This window comes from Salvelinus namaycush, chromosome 9, assembly GCF_016432855.1.
Source record: "Salvelinus namaycush isolate Seneca chromosome 9, SaNama_1.0, whole genome shotgun sequence".
In the NCBI taxonomy this organism is placed as follows: domain Eukaryota; kingdom Metazoa; phylum Chordata; class Actinopteri; order Salmoniformes; family Salmonidae; genus Salvelinus; species Salvelinus namaycush.
In genome coordinates, this window is record NC_052315.1 from 32,247,042 (window position 1) to 32,260,155 (window position 13,114).

The 13,114-nt window shown below is 40.9% G+C and overlaps 1 protein-coding gene across 1 annotated transcript; it reads right to left on the reverse strand.

Annotated features, from left to right (window-relative positions):
* Nucleotides 1-935: 935 nt before the first annotated feature.
* LOC120053969 (kelch-like protein 42) lies at nucleotides 936-9,022 on the reverse strand. Its single transcript, XM_039001312.1, has 9 exons — nucleotides 8,326-9,022; nucleotides 3,321-3,579; nucleotides 2,948-3,136; nucleotides 2,609-2,793; nucleotides 2,102-2,453; nucleotides 1,859-2,004; nucleotides 1,418-1,572; nucleotides 1,099-1,201; nucleotides 936-1,005 (listed from the first exon to the last, which is right to left on the reverse strand). Exons 1-8 carry the CDS (start codon nucleotides 8,400-8,402, stop codon nucleotides 1,164-1,166), a joined length of 1,401 nt encoding a protein of 466 aa, XP_038857240.1. The 5' UTR covers nucleotides 8,403-9,022; the 3' UTR covers nucleotides 936-1,005; nucleotides 1,099-1,163.
* Nucleotides 9,023-13,114: the final 4,092 nt, after the last annotated feature.

The window sequence follows — 13,114 nt, forward strand, 5'->3', positions numbered from 1 at the left end:
CATCACGGCACACTTATGTGAAATTCATCATCACTTCTTTCATCTGTATCCTAATAAACTGTATGATTTCCCGAGTCTTAGTAGTAGGACCACACACCATATCGTCACACGTGACTCCAAGTTACCTTCGATATTGTTATAATATATCAATACTTGCACATTAAGTTGTTTCCACTGCACCGCCATCTCTCGCATAATGAATATTACCAACACAAAAAGATCCCACCATGTCGAACGCACAAATTATCTGTCGGCATTTATACAATTGTACCAAAACTTCCTGTTTCCACCACAGCTCTCGTGATTTTTTTTATATGGTATAACTTCACTCGCATAAAAACTGGAAGGAAACGTGGTTACTGGGAAAAACTCCATAGGAAACCTTTAAAAGGAACCTGACTAAGAAGAAAACGAGATTGGGAGCCCATCCTCCTCAGGGTAAAGATTTAAGAGACGACCAGACCGGTAGGATTGTCTAGCATCTGCTGGCGTTAGCACCTCTGAACAGAGTCTTGGCTGTAATTTGCAAACTGAATACAAACCGGAGGACACCGTGCAAGCCCCCTACTGTACAGACCGACAATCGGTCCGGTGAGTTATCTCCTTTAGATTAGGCCTACTTAAGTTAAAAAGTTGTCATATAAGGCAGAGTGAAAGCAGGACAAGGCATATTGTTGCTGACACAGAATGGTGAAGTACACATGTAGCAAAGACCCCCTTGATGATGAGTCTGTGTTTGTCCAGAAGCACTAAACAAAAACCCTGACCTGAACCCCAGAAACAGCAAGGCAAGGCAAATCAGACAAATTGATGAAAGTTATTTTAGAAGGAAAGGTGAAGGAGGGCTTCATAGCGAATGCAGATGGGTAGAGGAGGTAGGACAGTGAGAGATAGGGAGTGGAGATCCAGCCTTACAGCAGCGTTGTGTTCTATACCTGGCATGTACACCTGGTCACCCAGCACTGTCCCCTGTCCAGCTAACGCTACCTTCTCAGCCCCTTTCACCTAGGACCAGAAACAGGAGGATTAGATAGATAGGCCTATGGCATTTAAAGCAACTTAATCTCATTCAAGATAACGGTTAGGTGGTGGTCTCACCTGCCCCCACTTCCCAGACTCCACACAGAATGATGTCACCACATTCTCTGAGTTGTTTCCTCCAATCACAAACAGCCGGTCTGTGGCACCCAGGAAGTAGAGGCTGGGGAGGTCAGCATTGGCTTTGGTTAGGGTAGGGAGCAGCTCAGACCATAAGTCTGGGAAAGACAGAGAAAACAGGAGTGTGCATGTCTGTCTGTGTGTGTTTGTATGTGTGTGTCAGGGGCTCAAAGGCTGTTATTGATTAGACTACAGCCTGCAATTGACCAACATGTAAGGTTGCAAGGAACAACTCCACTCAAGATTGATACTGCTTTACCTTGCCTGGTGTCATACTGTAGAAGCAGCTTTTCCCCAGTCCTCTGGATGTTCCCCAGGACATACAGACGGGAGCCCAGGCTGGTGGCCAGAGGGAGGTCATGGGACAGGGACATGGTGAACTGTAAGTCAGTCAGAGGCAGAGAGGAGACAAACCTGCAGCAGAGAACACACACAAACCTATAGGTTAGACTAAGAGGTACAGTAGCAGCTAGGGCTGTCAGAGTTAATCAATCAACTCGAGTTGCTTTGGACAAAATCAAGACATCGATATTCTTGTAATGTTTTTGTATATAAAAAAAATTATCTTCCAATTCTGAATTTGTGATTAATCGCGAGTAATAACAGCAAATACTGTGATTAAGTCGATTAAATGTTTTTATCGTTTGACAGCCATAGTAGCAACATAATAATACACATCCAGGTAGGAGCCGTAACCTACGTCCATGTGTTGTCCCAGGGGTGGTATCGCTCCACAGCAGTGTAGAGGGCTGTGCTGGAGTCAGGGGTCACCAGAGAGTCCAAGTACCAGCCTCCCACAGCATAGATAGAGCCATCACATGACACTGCACTGAAATGCCTCCTGTGCTGTCAGGAAGACAACAGATACAGACACTTAATATACGTTTTATATAACAATGATTAACAATGATTGATTTTCATGAGGTGGATGTCTTTCCTGTACCTTGATGAGAGGTGCAGTGGAGACCCAGGTGTTGGTGAAGGGGTTGTACCTAAAGGAGGCCATTTTGAACTCCCAGCCCCTCTTGGCCCGCTGCCTGTAGCCACCGATGAGGTAGAGGTAGTTGAGTAGAACCACCGTGGTGAAGCACCACTTATCAGCCATGAAGGGGAGCTCTGTTATTGGACGCCAGTCACCAGTGACCTCTGATCCATCTAGGGTGAAGAGGTGGCGGGCGGCTTCTGTTTCTAGGTCATTCCAGGAGGTCAGGTTCTCCTTCCTCACGCAGCAGAGCCGGAGATCACCCTGCCACCTCAGACGGGCCAGTTCAGCCCTGTCTTCAGCCGGCAAACACCTGGCCATGCATTCACAATATGAAGAATAATCCATTTTCAGTTGAAAGGAGAGTTCACTCCTTGCAGCTGAAGATTATTTGCTTGGTGTGGAAATTGAAACCCATGAAGTAGGCCGATTAAATGAGGTCAGGTATTGGGGAATGTCATGCTGTACCTGGTGAGGTGAGGCAGCTCCAGCAAGTGTCTGCTGAGGTAGCAGAACACAGTTGTCTCCAGCTCAGTACAGCAGATATCCCGGGCCAGAGCCAGGTAGGACAGGCAGGTGTCTGAGGTTAGAACACCAGACAGGGCCAACAGGCACTGCGACACAAAGGCCTCAGCCAGCAGGTAGCTGCCCACCTCCAGAGTCAGACAGAGAAATTGAGTTATCAAACGTACAACGTTTCAAACAATAAATTGCTGGTGCTCTGTGTGATGTGCCAGCCTGGGACAGATTCATTTCCATATGAGTGGAAAATAAGTATGATATATGGGGAATAAGACATCCACCCACTTGGATGTGTTCTCCCAACTCCTCCTGGGGAACGCAGAAGTCATTCCGGAAGCAGAATTCTAGGAGGGAATGGAAGACTGAGGAGGGAATGTGGTCCAGGACAATCAGGCTCTCTGTGGTCTCTCTCATACTGGACTGGGACAGGGCTCTGAAGTACTCACTACAGTCAGTCAGTCGACCAAGGTTCACCTTATACACCCAGATGAAAGAACAAAAAAACATAGATGGAAGGTTAGCTTTGTCATTATGTCAAGTTATGAAAAAATTCTGCAGTATGTCTGATGAAACAATCTCCATAATGGAGATGTGAGGTGTACCATTTCTAAAGGCAGTTCAGGGATTATGTGATGACATACAGGAGCTGTTAACTTACGTGGAAGGCATGTGTGCTGGTCTGGACTGTAACCATTGTTCCACTTTCATCTCCATGGTGATAGGTACGATACATCTCATTGGTTAGCCACTCCTTTGACACCCTGTCATACAGTCCTTCACCTGAGTTGCCTGGTGATGTCACCCAGGTGTGTGGCACTGAGAACGGTATTCTCCACACCCTCTCTAAAGCATACTTCAACCACCCACTGATCCACAGCACCACAAATTTCACATACGGTCTGAGAAGACTTCTCATACTGAGGAGAAAAGATGATTTACTAATATTAAAGGGAGTTACCTCATCTATCTCACAAATCGATCTTATTGTCTGTCTCTCAAAACTGTGTTGGGTCTAGCCAAAATATATCTGTGTCATTTTCTAAAGATCCATGTAATACATTTGACCAATTATGCTATTATTGTATAACTATTTGTCATAGGAAGAAAAACAGGCCTGTTAGGCACTAACTGGGAGAAACCCGGATTTAAACTTAGATCCTAGAAACATTGAACAACTTCCTGCTATAGAGAACTCAATGAGAAGGGCTTGCATTACACAAAAACAATACAGAGCATGAAGGAAACACACTGAACACTGAACAGACACTCGAGGGTCCTAACACACATGTATCTCCCTGATCCATCGCAGCTCAGAGTCACATGTCTGATAAGATAACAGTCCAGCAGCAACAGCAGCTATAATACTAGCTGAATGCCACACACCAGTGGCCACACAAAATAAGAAAGAAATGCAATAGGCCCACAGCAACTATGTTGCTTGGACCCCTAACAATGACATCCCAAACGTGCATAAATCCAAAATCCAGCTTTGATCCCCGTGTGAGAGTAGACAAGGTCAGTTATAAAGCCTCTCCTCAATAGACAGTCCAAGCAGGGCTTACATGGAACTGGGTGCAGAAAAACAGCTCTACAGGACTGATCTATTTTAGGCATCATGGGGGACTTGTGCAATATTCCAAATCAACCCCTAGCCCCTACCCCTAGGTACACCCCATTCCCCTTCCTTCTATGCACTGAAAGGAAGGAATATAGATGTTAGTGATATAGTGAAACTCCCACCTAGTTAAGAGGTGCAGCTATTTCCATATTGAATATCTACCCAATCCTTACAGATTAGCATTAAGTATGCTAGTGTGAAATATGACCCTAAATATGCTAAGAATTGTACCATTAGGGGGAGCTCTGGTTCCTGAACATGTATTGTTTTTCTACAGTACACGTACAAGGTGAAAAGAACTGTTGCCATATCAATAAATTAATATCCATAATCAATCAGGTATCAAGCATGTTTATTAGCTGTTAAATTATCATATTTACACCGCAGTTGCAGTGCAAGGAGGATTTTGGACAGGATTGAGATGTAATGAAAAACAAATACTCAAAAATGTAGCTAGATGATGACGCAGTAGGCAGTTTAATATTCTCTCAAATCTAACATTGGCCTACATCCACAGCATACATTCTAATTCTGATATTATAGGGTCAATTCATAGGGAAACCTTTATTATAACCGACATACCAAAACTGAGGGTACTGCACTTAGCAAACAAATATACTAAATAATTTACAACATTAGGAATTATACTGAACAACATTTTGACGTGTTCAAATGATTGCCATTCCAATGAAAAAAATAACTTTTCTTTCAACCTGATCCCATTTTCATCATCTTTAAAAAATATATATATATTTTAGGCATACACAAACAGTAGCCAAATGCACATTTAAATCAGAAACAAAATCTGTTGTTCAAAGTCATGGACAGTTTTGTTTAGCTATTGTGGTTCTTGGTCTGAAATGGAAAAGGACAAACATCTAAACCTTGGGCATAGTCAATTCGTGACAGACAGTTCTATACCAATTTACTAGTAATGGAACAGCTTTAGAATTCGAGGTAAACCTAGTCAGATTGCAATGACTTCATAAAAGCCAGACGGCTTTCAGCAACAACAAAAAAGGATGACGATATTTAGCACATTCTGATACTGAAAGCTGTACAGTATATAACAGAGATTATTATTTTCAAAAGCTGCTCTCTGAGATATGTTGTGCAATTAGCTTTCATTGTCTATAACCAAAAACATGTTACATTTGTTGTGGTAATTTCCTGTATTACTAAATGAGGAGAGTTTACAAACCACACACAAGTCAGAATTATATTTAAACTTCATCTTTAATCAAATGAGCTTCACCATAGCCCTTTGACTCTCAGATCAATTCAGTGTCTATAAATGAATTCTGAGACTGCTTACAAAATAATTCTAGTATCTTTTATAGCCAAGATACAACCCTCTCAACTCAAATGACGAACCACAGATCTCAGGAACTTCACAAAGGGCCTTTTACTTGAGAGAGGAGTATCCCATAGCCAGATAGCATTAGCTATAAATTATCGTTCAGTTTGGTCTCTAAGACGAGGTTCTAATCTCGTTCTTGGTACTTCATAGTACCTAAACATTACCTCATCCAATGGCATATATCAATTGTCAACATTAGATACTCCCATCTCAAATACACCCCACCACTGGACAAGCTCACTGAGGGGAGTGACTTGTGCACAGACATTGTGGAGCCAAGAGATAACTGGTTCCCCCTTAATCATCCCTTCACATGGTTTAACAGATACATTCACATATGAAGACAATGTTCCATTCTGTTCAGATATGAAGACAATGTTCCATTCTGATATTCTGCATATTACCAGACATGTAAAAGTCAAGCCTGACCACTCCCCTCTCTGGGCCCCAAGTGACTTTTCCCTAGAGTAGAAAGGAAAAATGCAACTGCCGACAGTATAGTCCAAAAAGAGACATTCTAATGACAAGTATCTCACATAAGCATATTATGAAAGTAAATAAAACATCTTATTTATCTACGTTACCTAACTAATTCTGATTCAGCTATGACATTCCCCTCTCAAGGGACTCTGTCCCTTCTGGAGAATCAGAACAGTAACTTTACACCTTACTAACAGTAGTTGCAGAGTATATGAATAAAAAAAAATACATAATCAATATTTAAAAGAAAATAAAGAATCAAATCCCTTCAATGTCAAGTACCTTAGCTTATATGTAAGCTTTCTCCCTTCTGAAACTAAGTTTACAACCTTTATTCTACAAAACAGACTTGCACATGTTTAATCACACAGAATAATCCATTGTTGAGGGGGGAAAAAAATGAACATAGAAATGCTCCCTAAGTTACATGAGAACCAGTATCTAAACACAGGCCTCATCACAAGATATAGGACAGTCATCCCTCTAAGTCCTTATGCTCAGAATTGGAGTCCTCACCATCAGAGATGTAGTCAGGAATAGAGAATAGGTCAGGGAAATCATTCATATTCCAAATCATAATTAAAACCCAACCAATTATCCAACCAAAATTTAGAATGACATTGCTCAGTGATTCAAATTGGTCTTATCACTCAAAGTAAAAAACTAAATTTAACACACATCAATATTGGCAGAATTTACATTCATATTAACATTCAGTATAATTATCCCATAATTCTACTATTAACTTTTTAATCACGATTATAATACAGATCAGTATCTCAATCCATTCTTAATCTAAATTACTATCATTTTATGTGGTGTCGACCTCTACAATCTGTTTAAGAACATATTTGACTTACTATGCAATTGAGCGTCTGCTTTTTTCCCACAGCGTTAACACTTTAACTGATAGATGAAGATTATCATAAATGTTAACATACAATCTTGCCCAGCAACAAAGTTGTTGTGTTCCTCCGGCCACTTAGTTACTGTTTCTAAATGAATAGGACCATCAGTCTGTGTTCCATACTGTACTACAAAGCAACAGATAACTACAGTATGAATGGAGTTCTGAGCTGCAGCTTGATTCTCTGCCATTCTGTATTATGCCAGCACCCAACACCATGCACAGAACACACATTTAACAAACAAGTCAAGAGCAAAACAGACAACACAAAATGTGCATATTTTGACCCTGAAGTCAAATGTTTACTTAAGTACAACAACAATCATTTAAATTACGAGGTGGGGTAAAAAAAAGAAGGTGAATTTAATGACTGTAAAAGAAAGCACATGAATACAGAACAATCTGACTACAGGTTTTGAAAATAAATGTATGGAACTAGTAGATAACTAATGTAAACAAACAACATACATTGTTGCTGTGCTTTTCACTGAATTTCGTATTTCATAGCAGGGGTTGATGAGTGCATTTTGTTGGATTGCAGATAAATCCCTGCTTCGCTGTTACTTGTCACAGGCAGTGCAAAGTATTGGATGCTACTAAGCAAAGATACTATATGGATGGTATAGTGGTATATTATAAATATAAAAGTTCAAACGATGGATTATCTTGTAAAAATCTACCTCAGACTCTTTAGTGGGTATTTTCCCCCCTTATTTGGCTTGGTTTCACGACTTAATAAATCTACCTAGCTAACCATGTTTCTGCTACGTTATCATTTCACCCAACTCCCATTATACATACTTTCAATAAAATAACCAAACTAAAAAGGTAAAAAGTAGCTTTTTCTGCCGAGGTAAGCATTAAATCGAGACTGGGCATAGTCCTGAAATGACAATGTAAATATTGATGTGTTTTGGAAGCACATGCCACTGTTTATTCAGGTCATAGAACAACTCACTTAGCAACAGAAAGAGAAGTGGAGAGACCATAAAACACCTATACCTGCAATGTCATGCGAATTACATTAATTGATGTTACAATACGCTGAGGCACTACTTTTCAAAAGTAAGCACCACATTGGTGGTGGTAAAGGTGAGTTTTCCACCTTATTATGTAAAGCGCTTTGAGCACCTAGGTGGAAAAGCGCAGTATAAATCCAATCAATTATCATTATAATTATTATGACAATCATATAATGAAAAGTAGTGTAGATTACTTTTGAATTTAGAAAATCAATCTTCGATTTAGGAGTGAACTATCTCTTTTGGGCTAATTTGTGGTAGATGTTTTAGTCTTACCGATTTGCTTCTACGAACATCTCCAGCTCTTTACGAGCTTGGTCCTCGTGCATAGTGCTCTCCGAATATCCTCCCATCTCCAACAGGTAGTTAAGAATGAAATGCAGCTGAAGAGAAAAACACACTCGCTCAGAGATGAGGGACACCAAATAGATTTAATCTATACATGGATTTCCCTGGCTTGTATCAATAACCTGAAAATAATGCATTTGCAATTGTCATATGACTTCATGAGTTCTGGAAATGTGCATGCATAGTTTGTTTCCACTAGATGGCGATGTGGTCAGAAAAACAGTTCCATACAACTGGACAGACATAATGTACATCACACAATTATGAAATAAAAGATATACACTGGCAGTGAACCCACAGAGTTTCTAAACTCATAGGCGCAACATTGCGAGACTTCCGGGAACACTTGTGAAACAGACCAAGCAGACCAGGCTGGGGTTTGAGAAGTCATTGGACTCGTTTGAGTGGTAAGGCTAAAGAAACCGACTGCATACAGATGTCGAGGAGTGAAGTAGGGGGAGATACATCTGCAACAGCCGAAAGTCGGACATTAAAGTGGTTTTCCAACAGCAAGGCTCAGATCAACATGATTGCCATTTAGGCCTAGGGTCTTTTTTTCTCAATTTCCGCCTGACTGACGTGCCCAAAGTAAACTGCCTGTTGCTCAGGCCCTGAAGCCAGGATATGCATATAATTGGTAACATTGGAAAGAAAACAGTTTGTAGTTTGTAGAAATGTTAAAACCTGTTATGGCTGCAAGGGAAAGTATTGAGTAGCCAGATAAAAGATGCCCATTTCAAACGGCCTCGTACTCAATTCTTGCTCGTACAATATGCATATTATTATTACTATTGGATAGAAAACACTCTCTAGTTTCTAAAACCGTTTGAATTATTTCTCTGAGTGAAACAGAACTCATTATGCAGCACTTTTCCTGACCAGGAAGTAGAATGTCAGAAATATATGCTCTGTTCAACTTCCTGCCTATACATGGTCATGACACGTAAGAGTCTACGTACACTTCTTACGCCTTCCTCTGGGTGTCAAGAGGATGTGAGAGAAGAAATGTTGTGTTTATCTTGGTCTGAGGTGGAATAAAAGCTATTTCTTTGACGTGACCGTCCACTTCCGGTACTCTGAAGCGCGCGACTTGGACATGGATATGCGTTCTGTTTTGCTCCCGTTATGGACGACTAACATCTCCGTCTTAGATTTTATTTGATACATGTCACCATATCATCGTAACGTATGTTTTTTCAATATAGTTTCATCAGATTATTGAAATTTTTTCGGGAGTTTTGCCGTGTTCCGTTCTCTTCCGTTTGTTTACATGGAGAGATCCGTGCAACCCGGCTAGCACGCTTGCTAAATGGAGAGAGAAAGTTGCCATTCTGAATCCAAACAACGACTCATCTGGACAAAGGACACCTTGTTCAACATTCTGATGAAAGATCAGCAAAAGTAAGACCCAATTTATGATGTTATTTCATATATCTGTCGTGCATGTGAACTGGTCGTGGGCGCCCAAGTGTTTCTGGCTATTGTGGCTACGCTAATATAGCGCTACATTTTGTTTTCGCTGTAAAACACTTAATAAATCGGAAATATTGTCTGGCATCACAAGATGCCTGTCTTTCATTTACTGTACACTATGTATTTTTCAGAAATGTTTTATGATGAGTAATTAGGTATTTGACGTTGGTGTCTGTAAATATTATGGCTGCTTTCGGTGCAATTTCTGATTGTAGCTGCAATGTAAACTATGATTTATACCTGAAATATGCACATTTTTCGAAAAAAACATATGCTATACAATAAATATGTTATCAGACTGTCATCTGATGAGGTTGTTTCTTGGTTAGTGGCTATTTATTTCTTTATTTGGCCGAATTTGTGATAGCTAGTGATGGAGTAAGAAACTGATGGAGTAAGAATAGTGGTGTCTTTTGCTAACGTGGTTAGCTAATAGATTTACATATTGTGTCTTCCCTGTAAAACATTTTAAAAATCGGACATGTTGGCTTGATTCACAAGATGTGCACCTTTCATCTGGTGTCTTGGACTTGTTAATGTGTGAAAGTTAAATATTAAAAAAAAATATATTTTGAATTTCGCGCCCTGCACTTGAGCTGGATGTTGTCATAAGTGTACCGGTGTCGGGCTGCAGCCCAAACAGGTTAAAATAATGTAGGAGACTATAACATAATACATATGGTAGGACAAAAATCCAAAGGAAAACCAACCAGAATTATTTTTCTTGAGAGCACATGCTCTACAATGGAAAGTATAGGGAAATAATTAAATATAGCCCCCAGTATGCAATTCCTATGGCTTCCATAGGGTGTCAGCACTTTACGTTCAAGGTTTCAGGCTTGTTTCTTCCAAAACGAGTAAGAAATTTGAGTTTTAGTACTGGGACACACTATTGGAAATTCGTGTTTGGGCGCACGAGGAAGACAAGGTGCACCTGCTAATATCGGTTTCCTATTGAACATACTTCTTTCCATATGAAATATTATAGTTTGATTACATTTTAGGGTACCTGAGGAGTCAATAGAAACTTATTTTGACTTGTTTTAAAAAAGTTTAGCGGTAGATTTTTGGATTCCTTTCTCTGCATGTTGAACGTGTGGATTACTCAAATCGATGGCGCCAACTAAACTGACTTTTTGGGATATAAAGAAGGTTTTTATCTAACAAAATGACACTACATGTTATAGCTGGACCCTTTGGATGACAAATCAGAGGAAGATTTTCAAAAAGTAAGTGAATATTTAATCGCTATTTGTGAATTTATGAAACCTGTGCCGGTGGGAAAATATTTTGATGTGGGGCGCCGTCCTCAAACAATCGCGTGGCATGCTGTAATGGCTACTGTAAATTGGACAGTGCAGTTAGATTAACAAAAATGTAAGCTTTCAACCGATGTAAGACACTTGTATGTACCTACATGTTTAATAGCCATACATTTTATGATTATTTATTTGAATTGCGCGCCCTCCAGTTTCACCGGAAGTTGTCCTTCTAGCGGGACGGCTAGCCCTAAGAAGATTTATGAAAGTTTTTCTTTATAATGTCGAAATAAACATGTCTCCAACCCACATATCACACACTCACATACTGGAATCATGTGTGTGTACATTGTAAATCAATTGAGAGAGTGAGAGAGAGAGACTCATATCACATTCATTTGTATAATCCACTGTATACATCAATCGTAGTTTCATAGTTTTTTTCATAGTTTTTTTCCTTTTTCAGTCATGTCTTTGGTCACATTCGCGTGGGTCAAACATAAACACCCTAGGGATTGGTTGAGAGCTTCTGGATATCAGGACAGCGATCACTCACCTCGGATTAGACAAATATTTCTTCAACAAAAAGCAGGACTCACACGATATTCTCCAAACATCCCATAGGGCAGACATCAAAATTATTCGCAAAAGGAAGCGACGCAGAGGAAAGAAGAGCCGGATGCCTCGTCCGGACCCGCAGAAGGCAACTAGGAAAGTTGCCGTTACCGTCAATATTACTCGCCAACGTGCAATCATTGGACAATAAACTAGACGAGGTACGATCACGAATATCCTACCAACGGGACATCAAAAACTGTAATATCCTATGCTTCACGGAATCGTGGATGAATGATGACATGGATATTCAGCTAGCGGGATACACGCTGCACTGGCAGGATAGAACAGCACACTCTGATAAGACGAGGGGGGGGCGGTCTGTGCATATTTGTAAACAACAGCTGGTGCACGAAATCTAAGGAAGTCTCTAGATTTTGCTCGCCTGAAGTAGAGTATATTGTGATAAATTGCAGGCCACACTACTTGCCTAGAGAGTTCTCAGCTACACTTTTCGTGGCTGTTTATTTACCACCACAGACAGATGCTGGCACTAAGACCGTACTCAGTCAGCTGTATAAGGAAATAAGCAAACAGGAAACGACTCACCCAGAGGCGGCGCTCCTAGTGGCCGGAGACTTTAATGCAGGGAAACTTAAATCAGTTCTACCAAATCTCTATCAACATGTTAAATGTGCAACCAGAGGAAAAAAAATTCTAGATCACCTGTACTCCACACACAGAGACGCATACAAAGCTCTCCCTCGCCCTCCATTTGGTAAATCCGACCACAACTCTATCCTCCCGATTCCTGCTTACAAGCAAAAATTAAAGCAGGAAGCACCAGTGACTCGGTCTATAAAAAAATGGTCAGATGAAGCAGATGCTAAACTACAGGACTGCTTTGCTATCGCAGACTGTAACATGCTCCGAGATTCTTCCGATGACATTGAGGAATACACCACATCAGTCACTGGCTTTATCAGTAAGTGCATTGAGGACGTCATCCCAACAGTGACTGTACGTACATACCCCAACCAGAAGCCATGGATTACAGGCAACATTCGCACTGAGCTAAAGGGTAGAGCTGCCGCTTTCAAGGTGCGGGACTCAACCCGGAAGCTTGATGGTTCGCCCTGCGACGAACCATCAAACAGGCAAAGCGTCAATACAGGGCTAAGAATCATACTACACTGGCTCCGACGCTCGTCGAATGTGGCAGGGCTTGCAAACTATTACAGACTACAAAGGGAAGCACAGCCACGGGCTGCCCAGTGACACGAGCCTATCAGGCAAGCTGAATCACTTCTATGCTCGCTTCGAGGCAAGCAACACTGAGGCATGCATGAGAGCATCAGCTGTTCCGGACGACTGTGTGATCACACTCTCCGTAGCTGACGTGAGTAAGACCTTTAACCTTTCTAGTACAC